The 25,986-nt window shown below is 50.5% G+C and overlaps 1 protein-coding gene and 1 long non-coding RNA gene across 4 annotated transcripts in view; one reads left to right on the top strand and one right to left on the bottom strand.

Annotated features, from left to right (window-relative positions):
* Positions 1–25,986, bottom strand: part of PLXNA4 (plexin A4) — a 457,741-nt gene that overhangs the window by 23,522 nt on the left and 408,233 nt on the right. The window contains exons 22-27 of the mRNA XM_017532531.2: positions 20,559–20,827; positions 17,750–17,816; positions 16,780–16,926; positions 12,055–12,214; positions 1,489–1,592; positions 849–948 (exon numbers count right to left, since the gene is read on the bottom strand). Coding sequence (XP_017388020.1) covers positions 849–948; positions 1,489–1,592; positions 12,055–12,214; positions 16,780–16,926; positions 17,750–17,816; positions 20,559–20,827 — 847 coding nt within the window. The remainder of the gene's footprint in view (positions 1–848; positions 949–1,488; positions 1,593–12,054; positions 12,215–16,779; positions 16,927–17,749; positions 17,817–20,558; positions 20,828–25,986) is intronic.
* LOC119471873 overlaps positions 20,907–25,986 on the top strand; it is a 13,123-nt gene continuing 8,043 nt past the window's right edge. The window contains exons 1-3 of one of the 3 annotated variants that reach the window (XR_005200967.1): positions 20,907–21,056; positions 21,427–21,557; positions 24,485–24,629. This is a non-coding gene — a long non-coding RNA (uncharacterized LOC119471873). Of the gene's footprint in view, positions 21,314–21,426; positions 21,558–24,484; positions 24,630–25,986 lie in introns of all 3 variants that reach the window. The other 2 variants (XR_005200966.1, XR_005200968.1) reach the window with 2 other exon arrangements.

Here is a 25,986-nt window from a genome sequence, read left to right as displayed (position 1 = left end):
GCCAATTAAGTACATACTTAAGAGCAGGTAGCCTGTCTCCCTTAATAACTGCTGATCGGATGAGTAAGCACCTGGTAACCTGCTCACTTTACTCTGTCCTCCCCTCTGCCTGTGCCAGTCATTCCTATTTATTTGCTGAAACTCCTGCCATTCTTTGTGGAGTGTCATGACATGAGTATTGAGCAGGAAAAAGAAATGGCGGTCCTACTGTGTGCAGGCACGATTCTCTGTATTCATCTACTTATTATCTAGAATGACTGTGTTCAGTTGGTAGATTTTTCAGTCGCTTCTTCTGGTGAAATTAAACCAAGGCTTATAGTGGTCACATGACCAATGCCAAAGCACACAGATAGGGCAGAACAGGGCTCCTTCTGGCTTCTATCCCACCCCCGGCACCCTCTCCCCACCACTGCAGAGCTTTGCACCTGGTCTGTACCTGCACTCCACTGCAAAATAACAGTGGCTCTTACAAATCATTTAGCCTCTGTGCATCTGAGTTATAATATGCTAATATGCATAATAGGGGAAAATAATAATTTAATTCATTGGATTGTTATGAACATGATGTGAGATAATAGCTATCACACAAGGAAAAGCATCTTACAGCCTGGAAGACATTTACGAAGGTTGGCTTTATTTCTTTTGCACCTGGATGAAGGTCTTGCTTATGCATCAGGGGCCTGAAACCAGGGGCCTCTTCCCCCACCTAGCTGTCTTCCCCGATGATCAGCCTGCCTGATGCCCCACCACCCCTCTCCAGGAGTCTCCTGCCTTCTGGCTATGCTGCTGTCATGACAACAACTGCTCAGAACACCCAGGACTCCCCAGGACGCTTGGTGGGATCTTACCATATTTACTCGCTGAGGTCCTGGAGACGGTGGAGTTGTTCACTGTGTTATAGGCTGTCACCTGCTTGGACACTAATGCTACCACGGAACCATCTGGGACCTACAGGGAAAAGGCTTCTCAGGGACTGGGCACAGCAGCTCTGCCACTCCAGGAAATAAGGAGAAATCAGGATGAATTTGGCACTAAGGGGCAATTGGTGCCTTGCTGGAGAACTAGGGGACTTTGGAGGCTGTCAGCTTTCCTTGCAGCAAAACAAGACATCAATCTGGATACTGACTAGTGTTTTATTTTGTGGCTTCTCTTGGAGTAACTTCTGGCAAGAGCTCATCCCCAGCATTCTCTATCTCTATTCCCTGGGAGATGACCCAGCCTTAAATGTCCAGAGGAACTTCTCAGGAGGGCCTTCCTTGGGGACTCTGCCCATGCCCTGCAGAAAGTGTGCGTGTCAGCATGTTATTACCAAAGAAGCCAGGGTTCCCTGGTTTCTTGGCTGGGAGACATCAATTTCCTCTGGATCACTAAGAGAACGTGGAGTGTTGGTGAGGAGCTTAGTGTCTAGCCCTGTTATTCCAGGGCAATGACTTCTAGGGCAATGGACATGTAATTGACTAGCTCCTCCCCTTTCCACATTCCCCTCACCTGGTAGTGGGCCAGCGTGTTCAGTCGCTTCCAATCATTCTCAATCTTGGTGGTGATGTCTTCATCCTGCAAGATCATCCTCACCCCACTTCCTTGTCGCCACTCTGCCAAGAGAGAGGTGGCGTCTCAGAGAGGCCCTCTGACCCTTTCTGAAGGGAAGCTGAGGACCCCTGTGTAGGTACCCACACAGTGCCATCTCAAGGGTGTATCTATCGCCAGCGCTAGCACACGCTCCTGTGAAAATGGAGGCCGAAGCTCTCAATGCCGAAAGGCCCTGAGTTCCAGTTCTGGTTCTAATCCCAACAAACTATGTGACCAAAATGGGGCTGACGTCACTTATCCATTCCTGCCCATCTACTTGCTATGAATGGCCACGTCTGTAAAAAGGAGATGCTCAAAAAGCATTGGCCAAATGAATGAGGCACATAATAAAGCACTAAGCACTTGACAAAGCATGAGGCAAATGCAAAGTGGCACAGTCGTGGTAGCATGGCTTGTTTGCTTGATTGGAAGCTCTTAGAGTTGATCAAATCAAGCCTGCGGGCTCAGTCACTGGGCAGCCCCAGACCTGTTCCAGGGGTGTATCCTACAGGGTGAAGCTGGCAGATATGTCACCCTTGTCAGGGAGATTGGGTCAAAGAGTGTGGAAAATATCAGCAAAACCGATTCTCATGCCCATGAACATCCCCTTCCCCACAAAGTTGATGTAAATGATATCAACGTTGTAATCCATCAACACCTAATTATTTGATGCTGCAAGGATATGCTTACATCACCATATTATTTCATGGGCCTAAACACCTACAACACATGGGCTTACTGATGGATCACACATGAGGAAAGGGGAGGCTGTTTCTCATCAACCAAATCCCCATCACCATACTTGGTACAAATCACATGTAGGTGGAGAAGCGCACATTCCTATCTTGAAATGTACACACATGAAAATCCATGTGTATGTCAGACACACAAACTCTCATGCAGCACACACGTGTGAGCTCACGCACACACACATACCATTCTCATGGACACACACCAGAAAGGAAAAACTGCCTCTTAAATTCAAATGCAACATGTGTTCCAGCCAAGAAGCCAGACGTTTGGTTTCCAGGCAGCCCAGATCCTGCTCAATGTCTCTCAGATGCTGATACTTCTGAAATGTACAAAGGACGCTAGGCTTGTTCAGAGTGTGGTTAGTTGCTGGATTAAGTGGCCTGGCAATCACTGCTTGACTCAATACAGATTTCTTCCTATGTCTCACATGTTCAGATTCTCTTCCTCATTTCCCTCCTGCCAAGCCACATGTGTGGCACAGAGGGCACCAATTCCTCCCTGCACTGTGCATTTATTTTGGTCTGTGCTGCCATCCCCATTTCACGGATGGCATGCCCTTTGGAGTAGCAGAAATCCTCCTAAAATCTAAGCCCCTTGCCTCCAGTCCCTGGGGCTTCCCTGATGCCTGATTTAGAGCTTAGTGTAGTGTCAGGTGGTAAAGGAGTGAAAGCATAGGGACTACATGCTTGCTCGCTGGAGCGAGAAGTCTCTGGGGACCATCCATCCCTTAGTCCCTTGGATGTCACAGCTAGGATTGCTCATGGTGATTATGGTCTGGGCAGTTAGGCTAATGGGCAAAGGGGAAAATGGCTCACTAAGGTGTCTGATCATTAGTATTTTTGCTTATTGTTGTATTGTTTCTTGATTTTTGTTTTGTTTTTTATTTTATGGATGAATGCATGCATGCATTTTTGAGTGGTTGGAGCAAAGGAAGAAGAATCTCTCCAAGCTGGCCAGACAGCTGATGTGCTATGCAGTTGGATGCTGATGGAGACAAGCCCAGGTTGGGGGTATACGGCACCGAGCCTCCCTCGCTTGCATGGTGAGCAGCACCTGCTTAAGTCGGAGGCTGCCGGGGGTGGAGGAACAGCAGCACAGGAATAGCTTTGGGACATAACACAAAAGGGAGTCAGCATTCTGCTTTCGTCATATTCAGGGCAGGGAGAGATATAATGAACTCAGCTCTGGACACTAAGTCCTAAGTTCTCTGGCTGGGCCCCAAGGGAGTCTCCTCCACCCAACTGACCATGGGGCTTGCTAGGACTAGAAGGAGAAGGTGCCAGCCGAGAGGCAGCTCTTTAGCTTAGCAGCTGCACTGGTACTCCTTGCTGATAAAGAATTGTAGCACATCTCAGGGGCATCTGAATAAACCGCATGGCCTGGCAGAATAGGCAATGACAGTTGGTGACTGATTCTGGGCCCTAAGGCAGGTCTTCTTCCATGATGCACAATTCCCCTTAGAGCTGTGCAGTGCACAGCCTGGGTGGCCATACTCAATAGCCCTGGCTGAGTCACGCCAGCAATTATGAGAATGAGAGTCCATCTACTTCTACCTCCATGCCCCTAACCAAAAGACTGGGTAGAGGATGGCCATGTCTCATTGACAACTATCTCAAAAAGTCAGGAATGTTCCCCAAAAGCCAATATGAGGAAAAGGGGGCTGGAATCAAGGAGAACACTTAGCTGGCTTTTAGATCTCTCAAGCCTATTTTGTTATCTCCTAGACAGGAAAAATTGCTATGTGCTTTTTTTTTTCTGAAACATTAGAAAGGTCAAAGGAGAAGAGGAGAAGAGAAGAAAGAAGGAAGAAGAAGGAGGGGGAGGAAGAAGAAGAAGAGGAAAGAAGATGAAGATGAAGGAGGAGGAAGAAGAAGAAAGACAAAGATGAAGAAGGAGGTGGAGGAGGAGGAGGAGGAAAAGCAGGAGGTGGAGAAGCAGGAGGAGGAGGAGAAGCAGGAAGAGGAGGAGGAGGAGAAGAGGTAAAAGTTGTTTTGTAGTGCTCGATTCGGCAGCACATATACTAAAATTGGAAAGTTGTTTTGCAGCATCTACAACCTAGTCATGATGAAAGAGAACCCAGAGGGACGGACGGCTGGTGTGGCTAGCTCCATCCATGAGGCTTTCAGGAAGAAAGCAAGGATCACAAGTAGCCCAACCAGCTAAACCAGGAATGGAGGAGGGAGGGTGGAGTGTAATTGGAGGGCAGCCCCACATTTCCCTGGCACAGAATACTTCAAGTAGGCCAACAAGGAAAGCCACTCCTTAATGTCACTCTTCACCCAAATTCCTTACTTTTACCCTGTTCACTTCCATATTTACCTACCCTCCCTCCTTTCCTGAAACCCCTTATTCAGGCCAGTTATGGCCTCTGTTTTCCCTAGGCTCGTTACAGATTGTGTCAAGAACAGAAAATGGGCATGGGCTCAGCGTTCTAGAGTGCTCTTGTACAACTTCCTGACCTTCTCTCAATGGAAGTCTGAGTCATAGAGCTTTACTGAGTAAAACTGGGACCAGGAAAAGCCAAGGTCAAAGGCCAATGGAAGTGGCTTCTTTCTAGCCCAGGAGCAGTGCCCTCTCCTGAACTGCATGGCTGGGCTCATAAAATCTCATCCCCACCCCAGGAGTAAAGATCCCAAGGTCAGGTTGGGTCAGCTGAGGAAGAGACGGCCCTGCCACCTTAGATATGAAGGCCAGCACCCTGATCCCCTCATGGTGTGCCCAGCTGGATGAATCAGCCTCAGGAGGTCCTCTGTGAGGGTAATATCTAATTTTGTGCTTTGCTGCATATGCAATGTGTGGTTAGTTTCAATAACAGTAATGAAAATAAATAGAACCCAGGTCTCCCAGTGCTTGATCCAGCATCCTTCACCAGCTGGGCTCCTTCTGTCTTGCCTATAAAAATATCTCTAAAAATATTTATCTTTTGAGGCTCTACCTTGCTCCGTAGGAGGTGACCACATTAGGACAGCCAAGAGGCAATGTCACAGCTCAGCCAATGGCCAGCATCCTCCTGTGAAGGCTGAGACTCTTGGGCATTTTTTGCCTGCCCATGGGGCATAGTGAGAAGCTGGAAAACACCTCCCAGGCACAAAATGCTATGAGACGCTGAGCTCAGAGACTGCTGAAGCAAATCCTGGTGCAGAGTGACTCCTCACAAACATTGTCTCCTACAAAAGAGGACACCTACGGTCCCATCTCACAAGATGCGTTTCCTGCAGTCTCCATGGTCAGAACCAAGGTCCAGGAGGTGCTGCGGCTCCACACTCACTCATTCATCACACACTTGCCTTGTGACCCCAGTGTGCTGGGCATGGCCAGCTGGGCAGGAGAGGTAGTTAAACAAGGAAACGGAATAAAACATAAGCCCTTGTTTTTGATGACTCCTTGTGTAGAGGCTGTGCAAGAGCCTGTGGTCAGGGCCGGGGTGAGACAGGGAGGAGGAGATGCAGGGAGGTGGTGGGAAAGGGCTGCCCAGTTTAAACTGTGAAGGATGAGTGGGGATTTGCTGGCTGGCCAGGGGGACAGCTGTTCTGGTCCAAAGGTGGCACTCATGTTGCAACTCTAGGGATAGATGAGTCTGAGCAGAGAAAGTTGGAAGGAGAGGCTGGAGAGGCGTGGGAAGGTAAGGAGCTGAGGTAAGAAAGATCCAGGATGCCATGCCAAGGTGTCTGGGGCTGAGCTAAGGCCGTGGAGACAGAGTAGGGAGGGGATAAAGAGAGGAGAACATTACTAGAGGGACAAAGAGGCATGAGCCCTGCCGGGATGGCCGCCTTTGTCCAAAGCAGAAGTGGCAGCGAGGACCTAAGCTAAGGCAGTGGGGCAGGGGTGTGGGTTTCAGGGATGCTCAGGAGATGGCTGTGGAGATGGGTTTCAGGGACACTCAGAAGATGGCCAGGTTGTGCTTGCAGAGTCTCTAGGAAGGGGAGGTAGCACACTGGCTTGCCTCCAAGTGTGTGGAGATCCACGTGATTGGCAGTGGGAAGCTGAGGCATAGGGAGGAAAGAGATCCTCTGCAGGCCAACCTGGAAGGGGACGCTGGCAGGGAGGACCCCACTAGCCTGGCTCTTGAAGAGTCCCCTATCCGCCAGTAGGTGCTCTGCTGAGAGGCAAACTCTCCCCAGGGTGCATGGCACCTTGTAGTTCTGGCTCTCACAGTATAGACATGCAGATGGGTGCAAGGGCACCCACACATTCACACACACATGTGCACATGCACCTTCTTTTACCCAGGCTGGGGACCCTTCAGGCTTTGCAATAACCCCACTTCCAGTCTTATCATCATCTCTCCTAGGAAGAGATGATGATAGACCCATCCCAGAAAGCTTCAGGAAGGGCTGCTGAAGAAAGGCAAGGGTGGAAGCAGACAGCGACCAGGCAGGGCAGAGCCAGCAAAATCGACCTGCACAGTCATGCAGGACCACCTTCATGGACACATGCCTGGAAGTCCACCCCTGCACCTTTCCTTACTTTGGGGGCACTGTGAACAGGTTCTCACTAGGAGCCCACCCCATCCTCCAAACCCGGGCTGAGGAGGAGGATGCAGGAGGCCCTGCACGCCTATCAGCAGAAGAGCCCCAAGGAAAAACCTGGCAGGGAGCCCTGAGACCTTCAGCACCCGGCCACACTGAAGTGCTGGGAGCAGGCCCCAGAGAAGAGCTGGGAGAGCCAAGAGAGGACCAGAGTGTGACTGCTACAGAGGTCAGAAGGTTGACCTGGGAGCAGGAGAGGTAACCCTCTAAAAATGTTCTGTGTTTTAAAAAAATATATTTTAAAAGCAAGTTCCCAAATAGAACATGATTGACCTATGACATCTGGTGCTTAAAAGAAGAAATTCCTGAATAGAAGTGTGTGCTTTGGACTGAAGGTACTAGGTCTTTGTAAAGTGTGAAGCGCTGTGCACTGATGAGTTGTTGCTATTTGGGGGTGCCTGGAGAGCAAAAGGCACAGGAAGGCTGTGCCCTGCTTCCCGATTTAAGACAGACAAGCTAGAACTCAGTAGATATTCTTGAATATGGAACGCAGGGCTCTGGCATCGCTCCAGGTGGTATGGTGGGTCAAGGAAGAGTTTAGAAGGCAGGTGGTGTCCGTGGGAAGGAGGAAAGGTGACCCTGGCATTCATATGCATGGCACCAAGAGAAAATTGCTAGCTCTGACCTCTCTCTCAGCAGCTCTGCCCGGCAGCCGGATGCCCTGCTCCAGGCACCAAGCACAAAGGACAGACACACTCACAATCCAATTTGTTACATTTCCACCTTCCAGGGAGAGAGGGAGGTGAAATAAAAAAGAAAGAAAAATCCCATTATCTTTATCTGTCCCTCCCATCAGGTGCAGAGGAAAATGCAAACTGAGGAGACAGCTGCTGTGAACTCTTTATATTTCACTCAGAAGATAGTGTATCTTTTTATTGCCTACAGGAATTACTTATTTGAAAAAATATATCCTTTCAGTTTGCTCGGCTTGAGCCGTAAGACAGAGAGAGGGTGGGGAGTTCTGGGGCTATTGATAGAGCATTTGCATTAAACTACAGGGATCTCTGGAGGTCACCGGGCAGTTGCAGAGAGGAGAGGAAATGGGCCGCAGAGGAGACTGCTTGTGAAGGGAACTGAGTTCTCCCCACCTCCCTGCTGTGTGACCTGGGCCCAGGCACTGTGTTTCTCTGAGCCACAGATTTTCCATCTCTGCAGGGGAAAAGAATGGCACCAGTGAGTTCCCTTGAGGGAAATCACTCAAGGGAGAAGGAAAAAGAGTTCCTTCATTCAGACACAAAAATGTCCTGCCTCTGCCAGTCTGCTAAGAAGTGGGGAACTTCCAAGCACATTAGGACCCCCATGCCTGGCACAGAGCTGGCCACAGTGTAGGATCTTCTAGCGTTTGTTGAAGAGTTTAGTGATGGAAACAGGTACCTCGCCTGCCCAGATACCTGTGGGTGAAAAGGGACATAAACCTGGATGTGGGGACAGCCTCATTTGTCGCAGAGTGAGTGGTACCTGGGCACTGTGCCTTAGAGCTCCGACTTGGTCCCAAATCCTCCTGTGGTTGCTTTCCTTCCCCAGCTTCCAACAGACTGCAGTGAATGTGGGCCCTGTGGTTCCTGGGATAGTGAATACCACGTGTCAATTTGGCTGGGCCATAGTGCCCAGATATTTGGTCACACATTATTCGAGATGTTTCCGTGAGGGTTTCTATGAGATTAACATTTATATCAGGGTGGATTTTGAATAAAGCAGATTTCTCTCCATAATGTGGGTGGGACTCATCCAAGAAGCTGAAGTCCTGACTAGAACCAAAGCCTGACCTTCCTTGAGAAAGTGGGAATTCTGCCAGCAGACGGCCCTCAGGTTGAACTGCAATGTCACCTCCTCCCTGAGTCTCTAGCCTGCCAGCCAACCCTGCAGATTTTGGACTTGTCAGCCTCCATAAGAGTGTGGTCACTTCTTTAAATATCTGTGTCACTATTTATACACACACACACACAAACACATACAACCTTGTTGGTTCTATTTCCTTGGAAAACCCTTACATGGTTTCCCATCTTGGCTCCTTAATGCTTGGACAGGTCTGGTGAGGGAGTGGAGGGAGAGGAGTGGGAGAGCTCTGAGGAGCTGGGGGAGCAATGAATAGACATGTCAGGGGTGAGCAGGCAGGCAAAGCCAGGGCCCACAGTGACGATAACAGGCAGGAGGCAAAAGCCAAGCAAGAGGGCACAGGGTTGGGCTGGATTTACTCGGGACAGGGACAGGGTAGTGACAGATGTCTTTGCTTCCTGCTGAGCTGGCCTGGGATGGGTGCTCCTGCCTTGCCAGGGGCTGGGCTTCAGCAGAGGGAAGGCAGCCTTTGCTGGATGCCCTCAGCTGTGGGAGGAGGAGGCATGGGGGTGGCGGGAGAAAGTCAGGGGTCATGCTGTGCTGTCTTGGCTCTGTCCAGCATATGTGGCTGAGTGAGCGCCAATGTGCTATGCGTCCCTTTGGCATAAATAATCACACCTTACATTTGTAAATTGCTCTTAGGCTTTCAAACCACTTTCACCTACATGAAGGGAACAGCTTGCCTTGCCTCTCTCTCCTCTTGGGTGGCTGTGATTGAATAGTGTGGAAAAAGCATTTGGGTCTCTGAGGAGGCTCCATTTTTCTTGCTATGCAATTTAGCTTTGGAAAGAAGAAGCCTAGAGCTTTGCAGGCAGCTCTAAACTCTGGATTCAAAAGGAAAAAGGGAAATTCTCAGAAAAGCACCCATCATGGCTGAGCAGGGAGATGTTGCTGAGCAGCTCAGCGTGATGCTCCTCCCCCAGCAAGATGGGGCCCTGAGGATCAAAATGCCCCAGCCCCCTCTTGCTCCTCTCTGTTATCTGTCCCTGCTGTGGGGATCTTAGTCCTCCAGATGTGGCCCAGCAGTGTATGTGATGGTAGAGGGAGCCCCTCTGTTCTCTGGGGCACCTAACAGAACAGTTATGGTGAGCACTGGAGACCTGTTTCCCTTTGGAAGTGGGTAGTCTTTCCCTGGCTCGAGCAGCCTCTACCTGGGGAGACTAGCCACCCTTGGGCAGGTCCTGGTTGTAGAGCTGCCCTTGGGCTTCCTTTCATCATGGTGGATGGCAAGAGCGACTGCACCTGCTTTGTCTGCTGCTGTTTCCACTCCAGATAGTCTATAACTCTGGCTGCAGGAGGCTTTTTATCTCATAAAAGACTTGCTTTGCTGGGCTTGCACCCCTAAGCTTTTGAAGGAAGTGATTTAAGGGACCCTCAGGATGAGGCTCACGGGGCTGCCTTCTGTGAGCCCCCTATTAGAAATCACTCATTCTTAAGCACAGAAACACACACCTCTTCATGCAGCTGCATGCAGGTGCTCCTTCTATGTTCTGGCACAACTTTGCAATCTGACCTTCCAGCATGAAGGAGCCTGCTCTGATCACAGCTCTCCCTCTTGGCCCCACTCTCTCCTGACTCTCCTCCCACCTGAGTTGTATTAAGGACCCTGCAAAGCTGAAGGCCCACAGATAAAACAGGAACAGTGGGTGCTAGCTGATTCCACTACCAAACTCAAGTCTCTCTGGAAAAATCCATTAAGGAGTATCCCACTGAATTGTTTGGACAGGGGAAACACAATAGTCCTCCTTCCAGGAACTGTTCTCTCTCCCACTGGGCCATAACAGGTTCATCCCATGAGTCTGTGGGATCTTCATGGCAGCAAAAGCAAATCAAATGCAAGCAGACACACAGATCCACTCTGGCTCTAAGGGCACACACATGAGCACACACCCACACCCCTCCCACCACCATCACATATTGGCTTCATCTGTGTCCCAGAAACAGCATACTCAGAGACACCTCCACGGTAGAGGGAGACACATGCTCACCCAGTCTCCCTCCCTCAGCATCCAAGCTCAGAGCACAGGGCCAAGTACCTTCAGTTAAGAGCCAAGCGAGAAGAGATGGGGTTAAATGAAGAAGTGAGAATTTAGAGGAGTTACTACAACTTCCTGATCCTAAGAATCTTTAGGCATCAGAATTCAGAGGGAGTGGGGTGAGGCAGTGGGAGGCGACGAAAATTCCCTCTGGATTTTAGAAAATAGCAGAGATGCCCGTCTGTCTTGGATGGCTTAGCCGAAGCCAGCTTAGAGGCCAGATGGATGGATTAGAGACATCTGAGGGGTCCTCCCACCACTATGTTGCCAGGAATCTCCAGATACGAGCACACACACACATCAACGCTTCTTCCTCCATGCCCAGCATCAACAAACAGTCACACCCAGTCTCCTTATATTATCCTCGTAATCAGTGATGCCAGCAGCCAATACTTAGTGTGTATGATGGACCACACGCTGCATTAAAGAGGCTTTTACATGCATGATCTCACCGAATTCTTACTACAAGGCAGAAACTATGATTATCTCTATTATAGCTAGGAAACTAAGGCGTACACAGATTACTTGACCAGGGTCATACAGCTAGAATTTGGCGGCACCAGGACTCAAATCTAGGTGTGTTTGATGCTGGCCCCCAATGCTGGAACTGCCTTTCTTCCTCGCTGGCCTCTTCAGATCCTGGAGCTCTCCAGGAGGATTTCCCCAGGATGGTATCTATGACCTGCTCATGCAAACCGTAACTGGCTCTAAGTACAGGTGGCCGTAACCAGCATGCCCTTGTTTATAGAGGAGATCTATTCATGGAACATTCCATTAAAATGTCATCCTGCTCCCCCGCAGGCTGTCATATCTCATTTTTCCCTATACTTTCTCTCCATTCTCTATCACTGACCCAGAGCCCTCAAGACGTAGGTATTTGGCAAAAATTATAGGCATGGAGCTGAGAGGAAGGGAAGAGTCTGAGGCGACCACAGAGGCAGTGGCTGGACCTTGGGGCACAGGAGCTCAGGCTGATAGACTGTGCCCTTAAATTCCCTTCTTCCCTTCTTTCCAGCTATGACTCCTTCATTTCCCACCCCTCTGCTACTCAAAGGACCCCAGAGGCATATCCTGCCAGGCAGATCACCAACAGACTGCCAAGTGACCCTGTCCCTTCTCTGCAAACTGCCCCCTGACCAGCTCTGGTCAATTCCAAGCGGTCCAGGAAGCCAAGCCCATGGGCTCCGGGGGGGCCCGGGCATGCCTGAGTCCCTCCAGCCAGTGATTCTCCCCCTCTGATCTCTACCCCAGCCCTGCCTCTGCTGACGGAGAAGGTGAGGCGAATTTAGAACCAGCCACAAGGACAGCCCCTGGGTGGGCAGCCTACTCACCCAGGTCCATATCTGCAGCTTTGGGCCGGTGGGAGCAAGGCACATTCTTGAAGATGGCATCTAGAATCTTCTCCTTGACCTGAGTAATGGTGTCACAGTTGAGGATCTTTACTGGGACCTCAGGGCTGTTGGCATTGTCTGGGCTGACACAGCTCAGGACCTGAGGGAAAGGTGGGGAGAGGAGGCATATGAAATGGGGCAGCAGGAAAAGCTCCTAGATTCCCTACAGCACTGCAGCACCATGGGACCCCGCCCTGACTGGCTCCTCTGCTCCAGGATGGGCTGGGGAGGGGTAGGGTGGCTCCAGGCCATCTGTGCTCCCACCAAGCCCACTGCCCTTTCCTGTCCAGGCAAGCAGGACAATGCCTTGGCTTCAACATCCTTGAGGGAGTACGAGCTGCACTGTCAGAACAAACTTCATTACAATCCTGATTTTTCAAAGGGAACAATGCCCAAGCATGTGGTAGCAGTGAGGGGAAATTTGCAACAGAACGGACGCCAATGCATGCATGCACACGTGCTCTCTCTCACACATGCATGCAGGAGTCCGTTACAGCGGCACACCCAAACCCTCACCCACCTCTGAGACCCCCTCCCTGCCCATCCATGTGTGGCTGTTTCCTTCTTGTCACTCCTTCTCGGACACACACACACACACACACACACACACACACACACACACACACAGAACTAATAGGAATCTGGCTTCTTTCTCCAAAGATTTCACAAGCTTTGATTTTTGTGAAGGTCTCATTCGCCTGATTAGAGGTTGGCAAATCTATAAGACATTCAATGTATTCTTTAAAAATAAAAAGATGCTCTTTAAATATTGCAGGTTCAGTCCTGGCCCTGAACTTGAACCCCTGTCTCGGGGGAAGAGGTGACTGCATGGCTCAGGGCCTCCGTTTCTGTTTTTGGAGCTAGTAGGAAAAGTTAAAACTCTTTTTAAATTTTTAATTAAAAAAGAGTTTTAACTTTTCATTAACTGTTTAAATTAAAATTGAAAGACAGTTTTAACTGTCTTTTTATTTTTTTTTCTTTAAAAAGTTCTGGGCTTTTCCTTTTAAAAAGATTAAGACTTTTCTTCTCTTGCTGTTCTCACAGTGGGTTCTTTCTACATCGACAGCACCGTGTGGGCTCATGGGTGGACTGCAGGGGAACAGGGTGGGTGCTGTGGGTACTGGGATAAGTGAGCATGCAAGATCCAAGGCAGAGAGGCTGGGCATCCTAGGGGTAGTGACGCCAAGTGCCCCCTTCCCTTCTGGGTGCCCAAACTCTCCCTCCGGTCTTGCTGCCAGCGAGCCCTCCCTGTGCCTCTCTCCTGGGAACTTTCACTCCCTCCATGCCCCCATAAGCATTTCCTAGTTGTCCCATCTGGTTTGCAGAGCCAGACACCAGTGTCTCCCCATTCCACCCCCTTCTTGCTCCATGTGGTGGCAATCAGAAGCCCGGGCTCTGGGCACCTGCCTTTCATTAGCAGCTAGACTGCTATGAGCTCAAATATGAACACGCTTATTCCATTAAGAAGGAGAAGAAAACCCCTGAAATCTATAAAACCAAACTCTCACCCTCAAAATGCCCTCACCTGAAAACATGGTGGAGAGACTTCTGCCCCAAGTGCACCCCTCCTTCTAAGGGCCTTCTGGCCCCTTCCCTCTGCTCAGCAGCCAAGCAAAGCCTGACCCTTGGGCTGTTCTGGCAGCCCCTGTTGTCCTGTCCTCTGGGCCCTGGTGGGGCAGCTCAGACTTCCCAAGACAGCAACGCGGCTTGCTCTGGGCTTCCTCCTCTGAGGGAACCATGAGGCAGAGGCTGCCACCTAAATGTGATCTGGCATTTCTACTTCCACAAGAATTCAGCATGGCCTCATGAGAACAACCCTGTGGCGCACTTCAGGGCAGGGGTTGGAGTTCTAAAGTGGGAGCAGTGGCCCCACAGAAGGACAGAGCCCCTGGCAGCTGGCCAAGCCAGAGCTCCACTCACAGTTTCCCTTCCCCGGCGCTTCTTGGCTAGTTTATTAACAATCTGCCTGGCGATTTCTCTGCTAGGGAAGTGGCTCTCAAATGCTAATGTGAATACAAGTAGTTGGGAGCTTTGTTGAGACACAGATTCTGATCTAGGAGGTCTCGGATGGGGCCTGAGACTCCACATTTTTCAGATTCCCAGGAAACTAGCTAGTGCTCCTAGGCTCCCTGGTGGGCATCTAGTGCTCTAGCAGGCTCCCAGGTGGGTACCTCACGCTGTGGCAGGCTGCCGGGTGGGCACCTCGCGCTCTGGCAGGCTCCCGGGTGGGCACCTCGCGCTCTAGCAGGCCCCCGGGTGGGCACCTCACGCTCTAGCAGGCCCCCAGGTGGGCACCTCGCACTCTAGCAGGCTCCTGGGTGGGCATCTAGCATTGCCTGGCTCGAGGCTCCCACATGGGCACCTCATGCTCTAGTGGGCCCCAAGTAGGCATCTTGCACTCTAGCACCCAGATGTTGCCGATGGTGGTACTGGGGCACTGCCAGAAGCAGGGACCTGAGCCACACCAGTCCAAGCTCCAGCATCAATCTAATAAATCACTAAAGCCCTAGGAGGCACACCTGACTGCAGAGTAGTACACTCGCTTTCCCCCCAAGCCTCTTAGAGCCTCTTTGCGGTTCTCACTCCTGCTCAAGGCAAGGCTACTCTTAGCAGGCCCATAGCACCCTGGGCTCCTCCAGCCACCGCCCAGTCCCAGGACTCCCCATCTTTGTATCTGGCTGGCTCTCGAGAGACTGCCTGCCCTTCGTGCTGCTGTCCTGCACGATTTCTTGCCTTCCGTCCACACCCCAAGGGGGCCACTCCCCTGCACATGTGCAAACACCTTCCCCAGGCCTGAAGGTGGCTGCTAAACCCCCTGTGGCCGTTTTTTCTCCAGGCAAATCAACAGCAGTTTCTTTCCTCTTTCCTCACTGCTCCTGTCCCCAAGGTTTCCCACCTTAATGGATGCTGGTCCCTGACCCCCTCCAATTTCCTCACATTCTCTTTAAGTTGCGTCACCTAAAACCAGCTCAGTGCGCTACCAGTACCATGGCCTCTGGAACAAAGGATGCTGCAATTTGGGGACAGAACATTATCACAACTCATTGTGTTGGATTCAATACTGGGAAGGTGCTGAGGAGACAGGAAAGAAAGGGAGCGGAGCAGGGGAGATGGGGTCGAAGACATTTAAGCCATAGTTCTGTCTCATTAAGAAACCCATGCAGGTCTCTATTTTTGGAAGGGTTTTTCCCCCCTTTTCCATTTTAATTGGAGCCTTTCTCTCTCTCTCTCCTTCCAAGCAGATGGTAACTGCCAGGAAGCAGGGGCCTCGTTCACAGGCTGCTCCTTTGAATCTTCATCACGGAGCCAATCCCCACAAATCTGTTCAGAAATCTACTGGGATTCCCGGGGCTTTTGGAAAATGAGAGTGAGGTAGGTGGATCATGGCTGCAGCCTTCCCAGCCCTCCCACCTCATTCAAGGGTGGGAACTGTCTCCCCAGCTGGCCACAGGGACTGGAATTCGACATCCCCCCACAGCTCAGAGCAGCTGGAGGGGCTGTCTAAGAATCGCACTCCCTCCCAGCCCTACCGTCCCCAGGCTGCTGTGGCTCCTTCCTCTCCCGACAGCCCCTGTCCTCCTCATTCCCTTCTGTCTCTCTTGCCTCCACTCTTGGGTGCCACTTGCCTATCACCCCAACACTCAGCTCTTATCTTTGCATACTTCCTCTTTGCCCATCTCCTCCCCTTCCTCAGAGAAAAAGAGCTGGTTGGAGATAACAGTGATCTCCAAAAAATCTGAGAGTGAACTCCCTGGGTTGGGTATGAAAAGAGTGAGCAGCGAGTGGACGCATGGTCACGGTGGGAGAGGCAGGCGTGGCCTGTGTGACCAAGTGCTAGTGCGCGGGTGTGACGCGGGCTTCACCGCCTGCTCATCTTGTCCCATTTGATCCTCTGCACAACTTCACTGTGAACAACTGCAGTCATCCCTACTTTAGGCAGTTCTGTTGATGTTCCCAATATTTCTGATAAAGACACCCAAACTCAGAGAGGTTAGGGACCTGCCCCCATTCACCCTGTTGGTCAAAGGCAGAGTCAGGGCTCAAATCCAGGTCTGAGTCCAAAGGCCATGCTCTTGAATGCTAAGCTTTTGTGCCTCCTAGGGTAGCTGTTTTTGTCAGGTGAGGGTGTCTGACCTTGCTGGAGGGGATCCCCATGTTCCTTCAGCACATGCCTTGCGCCACTAGGCCATCTTGGCCTTGCATTATACAGCTGGGGCCAGAGTTGTATTTGAACTTAGAGCAGAAGGCAAATGTGGGCTTCAGAACTATGAGAAACTCTGTAGCTTCCCTTCCTCTCTGTCCCCCACTCTCTGCCTGCAGGGACCTCTTCTGTAAAGCACTGACTCTAAGCTGGGAAGACAGAATAGGAGTTCACCTGGGTCAAGGGCTACGACCCTGCGACTGGTGTGGTCTGAAACCCCCATTTCATCGGCTGAAGTATCACTCAAATGTGTCTGAGCTACTAGTCCCCAAATCCAAATGCCCTGGTGAAACAGAACAGAGGAAGTCTGGGGTGATAGACACAGGGGGAGCACCTGGCTGGGCCCACATAGCAGACACACCTGGAGAGACAGCTGTTTAGCCTTTCCGCCTCTGCTGAGCAGTTCTACCCAGGACCGAAGCCCGCTTGTCAAAGCCCCAGGGGAAACAGATGGGCAGGCTCACCAGGGTTTTGTAGTCGATCTGCTGGCGGATGAGCTTGTCCTCGCTCAAGGAGTAGCGGGCCTCGCCCGTGATGGCATCGATGGGGCCCTTCTCCATCTGCTGCTTGATGGCACAGAACAGGGAGAAGAGAGGCTCCCCAGCACACTCCTGGAGGTGAGAAGAACCTCACTGGGAGGAGTTCCCGGAACATTGCGTGTGCTCCCAGTCCCTGCCTCTCCAAAGGGCTGCTTCCAACCCCTGCCAAGTCCCTCAGCCTGCCCCCCCCCGCCCCCACTTTTATCCTCAGCTCTTCATCTCCTTCTCTCCAGCTCCTCATCCTCAGGTTGGCCTTCCTCCTGGTTCTTTGGATCATGGGGTCTTTTCCCATTCTGCCCTTTCCTACCACTGCCTCTCCAGAGCTCTTTCTTCCTCCCCCACTCCCCTCCCCTCCTCTCTGCTCCCCCCCAACCCCACCCTGCTCTCTCAGAGACCCCATCCAAAGGCAGAGGTCAGTCCTGGGTGGCATGAACCCCTTAGAACATAAGTTAATAATTGGAAGCTGAGCCTCTTCCAGCTCCCAGGCGCATCCTTGGCTTATCTGTTGCAACATGCGGCTTCTGCACTGGCCTGGGGCCCTCATCAACCTCAGTAAATCTGGGGCTGGGAGAGGGAAGAGGGAAAGCAGAGAATAATGGGCAAATTGTTTTTAGCTTCAAATGGGGCTTCAGCTTTAGGGACCATGCAGAGCCTCTCAGGGCTCACCTATCCCTCCCCAGGCAGGGGGAAACCAGCCTCAGGAAGACTGTCTCTGCAGCTACGATGGACTGCAGGGATCTGTCTCCCTAGGCTGTCCATGATGAGGGCAAATTCCATTGCTTGTGGGGTTATAAGAGTTCATGGACTCCCAGTAAGGGAGGACTGGGGTGTGGAGGGATCCGCAGTCAGAGAATGAATGAGGCAGGGCCAGAAATTCGTCCACATTCAACCCTACCTTGAGGAACTTGTAGAGGAGGAAAGTGAACCAATTGGTCAGCATCTTCTCAGCCACCGACTCAGTCCTGTCAGCAGTCACCGAGGGAACCAGCGGAACAAGACAAAGAAAGAAGTAGCTAGTCAGAGCCCATGGGCTGGGAAGGACAGGGGAGGAAGTATGTGCATTGATCTGCTCCTTCTAGCGTGTAGGCCAAACCTTGAGATCCTAATGAATACAAGAGTTTCATGGACTCCTAGACGCCCCCATAACAGTAAGATGAGTTTTTCCTACAAAGCTGGAAGATGACATTTCGGGCGTCAGGCTGTGGGTGGGTTTTTGGCTGGAATGCCTTAGAGCACCACTGTACAATTGTACGTCCCGTGATGATGAAAATTTTCTCTACCTGTGCCATTGAATATGGTAGCCACCAGCCACACGTAGCTACTGAGCACTTGAAATGTGGCCAGCATGTCTGAGGAACTGGAACTGAACCCGATTTATTTTTAACTAATTTAGATTTAAATAGTCACATGTGGTTCATAGTTCTCCTATTAGTCAGTATAGCCTTAGAGAACTTTATAGGCTAGATGTGTTCTTTTGGGGGGAAAAAAAAATCCCAAACCCTGGGGAAGTACCAATTCGGCAGGGAATAGGAATAAAGGTGGCAGGAGGAGGATCCGTGTCAGAAGCTCAGCTTGGCCATCTGAGCCTACGGCCTGAGCTACAGGCCCTGGCGCTGGGAGCAGCAGAAAGCCATATACCCTGCTCATCCCAAGCCATGTTGAAACTGTCCTATTGCAAAGGCTACTACACCCTTTGGAACTTCCCTTGGGAGCCCTTCTAGGGTTTCATTTGCAATGACAGAAAGTTCATTCTTGAGTCTAGCTTGTGTCTTTCGTGCTACAACCCAAGCCCATTTATTCTTTGACTTTGGAAGTGAAGATGCAGCAGCAGTGCAGTCAGCCCAAGGACATTCTCGGTTGCATCCATTTAGAGAAAACGAATTACATTCAAACTTACACTTAGTATGCGGCCAGCTCCAGAGAGAAACTAGCCCATCCAGGTATGTCTGGTTAGAGTTTCAAGCTGCAGTTGCCAGAAAATGTTAATAACTACAATCACAAGGTATTTGGGAGGCCGCCAGCACAAAACGAAGCTGGGAAGAGAAAAGAAGGAAGAATACGGAAAGGAGGTGGGCAGCCAGGGCAAGAAGAAGAAAGGGAAGGAGAGCAGAAGGAAGCAAGAGCAACCAGGAGAGCAAGAACGGAAAACGGGAGGAGACACAGAGGCAGAGTGAGACCATGCCGGGAAGCTGTCGGTGGGAGCTCTGGCAGGCAGTGGCAACCCTGGAATTATGCCAGTGGGTGGCTGCGTGGTGAAAATAAAACAAAAATCAAAATGATCTACCTTGCTGTTTCCAAAGCTGTCAGCTAGCTCTTATATGTAGCAGACTTTTGCAGCTGTGCAGGCACATGCCCACCGCTCTAGGAAAAAGCTTGAAGTAAACACTTCTGAAAGGCAAATCTACCCACTGGACCAAGTGGGAGCCACGGAAGTCCAGCCTGAGACCCAGAGACCAAAGATGGAAGTCCAGGGGACAGGCAGACAGCAGGCAAACGGTACATGCGTGGTCTAGGCAGAGGGCTGGACGTAATGACATGACGTGGGTGTTTTCTAACGTCAGATATGCCAAGGCCAAAGGCATGGGAATAACTTGGCCTAGAGGAAAAATGGTCTTCAAGTATACAGAAAGTTCACACAGAAGCACAGATAGAGTGAGAGTCCCTATTTCCTATAAGGCCAAAGCCACAGGATAAGGTTATGTCTTGACATAGGACCTTTAAGGTTTCAACAGTGTCATGTCTGAGGCCTCCAGGGTGTTGAGTGGTGGACTCTGGGCCCATTTAGAGCCTACAGCAGGTGCCAGGAAACGCTTGCTGGGCTGCACGGGGTGAGACACCACTAAAGTACTTTTATTCTGTGCTCTCAAACTTTAATATGGGTTGGGATAAGCTGGATTCCTCATTAAAATGCAGATTCTGATTCGGTGGGTCTGAGAGAGACCTGACATTCTGCATTTATTTATTTATTTATTGACACGGTCTTGTTCTGTTGTGCAGGCTGGAGTGCAACAGTGAGATCATGGCTCACTGCAGCCTCAAACTCCAGGGCTTAAAGGATCCTCCTGCCCCAGCCTCTAGGGTAGCTGAAAATTTATAGGTACGCACCACCATGCCTGGCTAACTTTTATATTTTAATTTTTGTAGAGATGAGGTCTATGTGGCCTGCTATGTTGCCCTGGTCTCGAACTCCCGACCCCAAGAGATCCTCCTGCCTTGGTCTCCCAAAGTGTTGGGATCACAGGCGTGAGCTGCTGCACCTGGCCTGCGATTCTGCTTTTCTAAGAAGCTCCAGTGTGCTCCCACTGCTGTCCCCGACCCTCTGATGGCATGAGGCCAGGGGTCCTCTTACCTAATCCAACTTTGGACTTAGATAAGGCCAGAGGATGGTCTAAGTAGCCTCTGAAGATTCCATGAGAGGAGACTGCAGTAGACAGGGTCAAGATTAAGTAGAAGGGCAGAGAAGGAAAGATGGAGATTCGATATAGGGGCAAGAGAACAAGAGGGTGAGCGGACAAGTCCGTGCGTCCTTGACTCCTGAGGATAGTGGACAGGATCCTCTAAGGGAGGCTGCAATGTAGCCCTGGCTCTGGGCTAGTTGGGAACGTGGCTGCTCTCCTAGGAGCTCTGCCTCAGTTTCCCTGCAAGGCATGATGAGCTAGGTGCATGGCTGGGCTGGAGCAGGGCGCACCAGACTGTACCCTCACCTCCTGAGCAGCAGCTTGGGGTGGTTCTTGCTCTCCAGGTTCTTGTCGATGAGGTCAGCCAGCAGCTGCTTCAGCACGTCTGTGGCATACTCTAGCTTGCTCTGCAGCACGGTCATGATGAGCGAGGCCACGTTGCCGCGGTCGCGCATGGAGAAGCTGCGCTGGGACTCGAGCGTGCGGATGAAGGACAGCAGGAACACCTTGTTGTTGATGAGCTGGGCGAAGAGCTTCAGGCCCTTCTCCACACGCTCCTGCCGGTAGCCTGGGACCTGCAGAGAGACCCAGGAGTCGTGATGCCATCGGCAGGGTGGGGAGCTCAGTGACCTCCCCACGGGATGGCTGTGCCCATACTCATGACCCTCTCGCCTGCCACTTAAGCCACAGTCCACCTGACTAATGCTGTCAAGCCCTTAGCAGTGAGTTAAGTATCTGATTAACCTCCATTGCAGCCTCTGGTTTAGAGATGAATCAATTGAAGCAGAGAGAGAGCATCACATGGTTAGTAAATGGCAGGGTTGGGATGGAACTCACTTCTGCCAGACTCTAGAGCTCTTCCCTGATGCAGAATTGATAAGGGGCCCTGCGTCATGGCAGAGCACCTTACACCCTGACTGAGAATTCCCATTCCTGAGCTTGGGAGTAACTAATGCCCACCCCTCTCCAGCCCTCGGGGTGCTATTGACACACCAGTGGCCTCAGAGTCAGGACACTGGGTTCCATGTGGATTCTGATGCCACCTTGCTGGGTAACACTGGGTAAGTCTATTTCCTTCTCTGGGGGCCTACATTTATCCACATGATAAAGGGGGAAGATTGAGCCCAACAGTCTCTAAAGAACTTCTAAACTGTAGCTCTTGATGTTTTCTTAGGGACTAAGACCCTGCTCTATGCAGGGGAAGAGAAAGAAGATGGTTTTATTTTCCCACCTCCATTGTCTTTTCATTGAGAGATCCCTGCAAGGGGGTGTCATCCACTCAGCAAACACAAGTCAACGACTCAGGTAGGTATGGAAGACCCACCCTGAGATGTCCAAAGGTGTGCATTGCAATCCTGTCAGTAATAGCTCCAAACTGGAAACACTTAGATGTCCAGCAATAAGAGAACAGGTGGAGGAACTGTGGTGTATTCCACCCGATGGATACCACACAGTGATGAGAACGAATGACCTGTTGCTACACATGGTAACAGGGATGGGTCTTGCAAATGCACTGAATGAAAAAAGCCAGATGCCAAAGAGGGCATGCTCTTTATAGAATATCATTTAAATAAGGATTTAAAACGCAGATGAAGTTAATCAATGGTTGTAGAAAAGTGGCTGTAACTAAAAGGGGGCACCCCGGAAATCCTGGGGGACTGGTCATGTTCTGTTTGGTGCTGTGCTGATGGGCATGTTCACGTGGGAAAAAGTCGTCGAGCTGCATGCTGACAAGTTGTTTTGTGCATGATCCGTTGCATACTTCTGTTAAACTAAAAAATTTATTAAAAAGTCAGCTATAGGATCCACCCTCAAGGGGGTGCTTCTGAGAACACTGCAGGTGTGTCTCCTGAAGTGGGGTGCTGGAGGAGGCAGGGGACGGGAGGGGCAGCCTGGGGAGGTGCCACGTCTTGAGGGCTCTGTCTCCCGAGGGAGTGGACACCTCAGTTCTTTGAGAGGGAGTGTCATGTATGCAGCAGTAATGAACCTGGTTTCAGAGTCGGTCATGCTTGGGTTTAATTCTGTCACACAGTCATTTCCTAGGGCCCTTAGTAGACTCAGTTTCTTCACCAGCAAAATAAACATAATGATAGCTAATGTTGATATAGATCTTATTCCACACTGCTGTTCTGTGTGCTTTAGAAATACTGACCCACTTAATCCACACAGCACCAAAAAGGTAGGTGTGTTATAATCCCCATGAGGGACGCTGTGAGGATAAGGAGCCTCACAAAGCCCCAAGACAGAGAAGGGCAAAGGGAGGTCATGAATCCAGGCACTGGGCACCTTGTTTCACTGTCCCCAGAGGCCATGATGTGAACTGAAAGGAGAGAGGTATGAAAAGCTGGACGCACAGCCCAGCTCCTAAATGGCTGCTACATCCCCCTGCCCTACTCTTGAGGTTTTACACTGGGGAAGATGGAGATAGCCAGAGAAAGCCTTGTTTAACCAAAGTTGCAGAGGGTGGCAGAACATTCATGCCCCTCATTACCAACTCCCTGTGTTCCAGGCTCGGGGCAAGGCGCTGGCGGGAAGCAGAGTCCAGTCAGACCCAGGCCCTGCCCTGAGAAGTTCAACTAGGAGACCTGCCCCAGTGAGTCCTGAGGCCCCTTCCATAGCAGAACTCTGTGAGCCGGGCCTGCATCCTGCACAGAAGGGCTCTCATTAACCCCTCCTACTTGCCCGGCATCAGTAGCTCCCATGGATCTGGAAGCTGTAGGAAACACGTGTCTTTCCAAATCAGGTCCATTTTCATTCATCTCACTGTGGTGCTGGTCCCTGGAGGGCCAGTTCTCAGGAGACAGATGGGAACAGCCAGACACAAGCAGGCTACCGCAGGCTACTGCCCCTGCTGGGGGAACCCCTCAACTTCCAAGGTGGGACTAACATCTGCTTCCTTCATGCCCACCTGCCCCAGTTCTCCCCTCTATTGATGAGGGAAGGACAGCTTTACCTTGCCATCAGCCTGGGCCTCAATCTGCCCATCTGTCTGTCTTCCAACTCTGTGACCAACCCCTTCATACACATGCCACTGTCCTTCAAATTAGCCAGAAGAGCAGTTCTACGACTTGTCCTAATAATAGTAGATAATGTCATTTCTTGGGTACCCACCATGTGCAATGCACAGTGCCTACACATTACACATATTGTTTCAATTAAGTCTTCTAATGATCCTGCAAGAGTGAGTTAACAATCTCCCAGAGAAGCTACTGCAGCTATTCCAAGGCAGCCTGTCTGGATTACGAAATGGGCAGTGCTGGATTACGAAACCCAAACTTTTAGGCTCCCATGTGCCCATGCGTCCTCCCCATCTTTCACCATGTCTAGTTCTACCCCTAGGCTTGGCAGCTGTCTGAAAGCCAACTCGGATGTCTCTCTAACGCCTTCCCATGCAGGGCCTCCCCCTAGCTCAGGCTGGCTGGCTAAGGGAGGGCATCACCAGAAGGTTTAGCACGATGGCCTTTTGAGAGCTGAAAGAGGACATGGGCTGGCCAGAGAGCATGCTTGGTGTGAGGATGCGCTCTGGGCTTCTTGTGAGGTTGTACTTTCTCTGCGTGGAAAATGCACATGCCTCCTAGGCAGCAGGTCTGGGACCCTGGGAAGGAAGATTTTAGCAAAGCCACCTACAGTGAAATAGCACCCTATTCAGCAGCATGGGTTTTAGAAGCAGAGAGACCACAGTGACTCATAGGTGAAGGAAAACTCCATCACCTCTGGGCTCTATTGCTTCATCTGTAAAATGAGAATACGAGTGTCTGTGTCATAATGTTTTATGAACATTAAATAAGATAATGTATGTAAAGTACCTGGCACGCACAGTGCACACTTAAATGGCAACAGTTTTATTACCTGCTTTTCAGACTCCCTGGACTGCTTTCCATGGATCCCTTTCCTCCAACCATTTCCCAGACATCTAGTGCATCAGGATAGTGTTTTGGGGCATGGGAGGTAGGAATTCTCTCCCCACTTTATGAAGGAAGGAGATGGAAGTGAAGTGTCTTGGTAAGAAGTATCCAAAACAGTTCCCCATTGTTACCTGCCACCCTCCCTAGCCTAAGCAAATGCCGCTCTGAAACAAGACTTTCTTTATTCACCAGATGGTTCTCTAATTTAGTTGAAGTCTGTGAGTATAAAATTGGATAGTAAATTTTAATTGCAACCCAATAGGTTAGAGTTTAGGAGCCAATGATAGCTTGAAATTGGGAGTAGATTGACTGCTCTGTGTTTTAAAGGGTTGGTACATGACAAGAAAAGTTGGGAAACACCTTTCTTGAAGGCCTGGACTTAACCCAGAGAGCCCCAAGTGATGGGGCCAGGTGGCCTCCCCTCCAGGACAGCCTGAAGCAAGAGGACACCTCCTTCTTGACACTTCCAAAGGTGAGCAGGAACCCCAGTGGCTGAAAGGGCTGGGAAACACTGCTTTGGATTAATCAATGGCTTTTTTCCGTACCCAGAACACCAAGGGGTAGAAACTACTCCAGGGACAAGAAGGGGTTGGAAAAAAGACAAGTAAGAAAACAGTGACCCACACACAATCCCTCGATTTCACATAGAAGGCTGGATCTCACATAGCTCCAGGCTAATGTGGGCCAGTGAAAGTTCTGGGAAAATCCAACTTAAAAGTTACATTTTTAAAGGAAACCTACTTATATTTGGAATTTTGAACTCATGAAGAAAGGAGAATAACTTTATATACTCATCCCCATTGAAATCTTATTTAGATTATTTTCCATCCCATCCATAGAGCAGTATGGGGATGTTCAGACATAATTTCCCTTCCTGCAACCCCCATTTCCACCTTAATTTAGCCAAACACACAGATATTCATTTATTCAGTCATTCACCACTTCCCACATGCCCACTATGTGCCAGGCACTCTACCCTGCTGGAACTTAGAACTACAAAGATAAATAAGGCGCAGGCACAGTCTACACATCCAATCATACACACTCGCGCACACAATGGTGTTATCTTCTCATCACTCCCGTGTCTCACTTTAACCAGGAATTTGCATGTTCTCCAGGGCCCTAAGAGAATCCTGGTAATTTGAAGCAAACAAAGGTGAGGGTGGAGAAAGATAAAAGGAAGAGAAACGCCTGTAATCCTAGCAGTCTGGGAGGCCAAGGGGGCAGATCATGAGGTCAGGAGATCGAGATCATCCTGTCCAACATGGTGAAACCCCTTCTATACTAAAAACACAAAAAAATTAGCCAGGCGTGGTGGTGCATGCCTGTAGTCCCAGCCTCAGGAGGCTGAGGCAGGGGAATCACTTAAATCAGGGAGGCGAAGGTTGCAGTGAGCCGAGATCGCGCCACTGCACTCCAGCCTGGCGACAGAGCAAGACTTTGTGGGGAGAAAAAAAGGAAGAGAAAAATGAGTGGGGTTGGGGAAGGAGCAAAGACAAGGAGCAAGACCAATGAAATGGATAGATAAAAGTATCAAGATACACATAATGTTTTTATTTATGCATGGGCTACACATATGCACACATGCACACATACAGGCAGAGAGAAAAGGTTCCTTGTCGATGAGGACAGAGACCATCACTTTCAGCCTCTGAAAGTCTCTTGGTATCTTATCAGCTGAGGAGCCAAAGGGAGCCTCTTCCATATAGAAAATCCCTGGCCGGGCGCGGTGGCTCAAGCCTGTAATCCCAGCACTGTGGGAGGCCGAGGCGGGTGGATCACGAGGTCAAGAGATCGAGACCATCCTGGTCAACATGGTGAAACCCCGT

This window comes from Cebus imitator, unplaced genomic scaffold (genome assembly GCF_001604975.1).
Source record: "Cebus imitator isolate Cc_AM_T3 unplaced genomic scaffold, Cebus_imitator-1.0 Scaffold77, whole genome shotgun sequence".
Classification (NCBI taxonomy): Eukaryota; Metazoa; Chordata; class Mammalia; order Primates; family Cebidae; genus Cebus; species Cebus imitator.
This window is presented reverse-complemented; position numbering and strand designations above follow the sequence as displayed.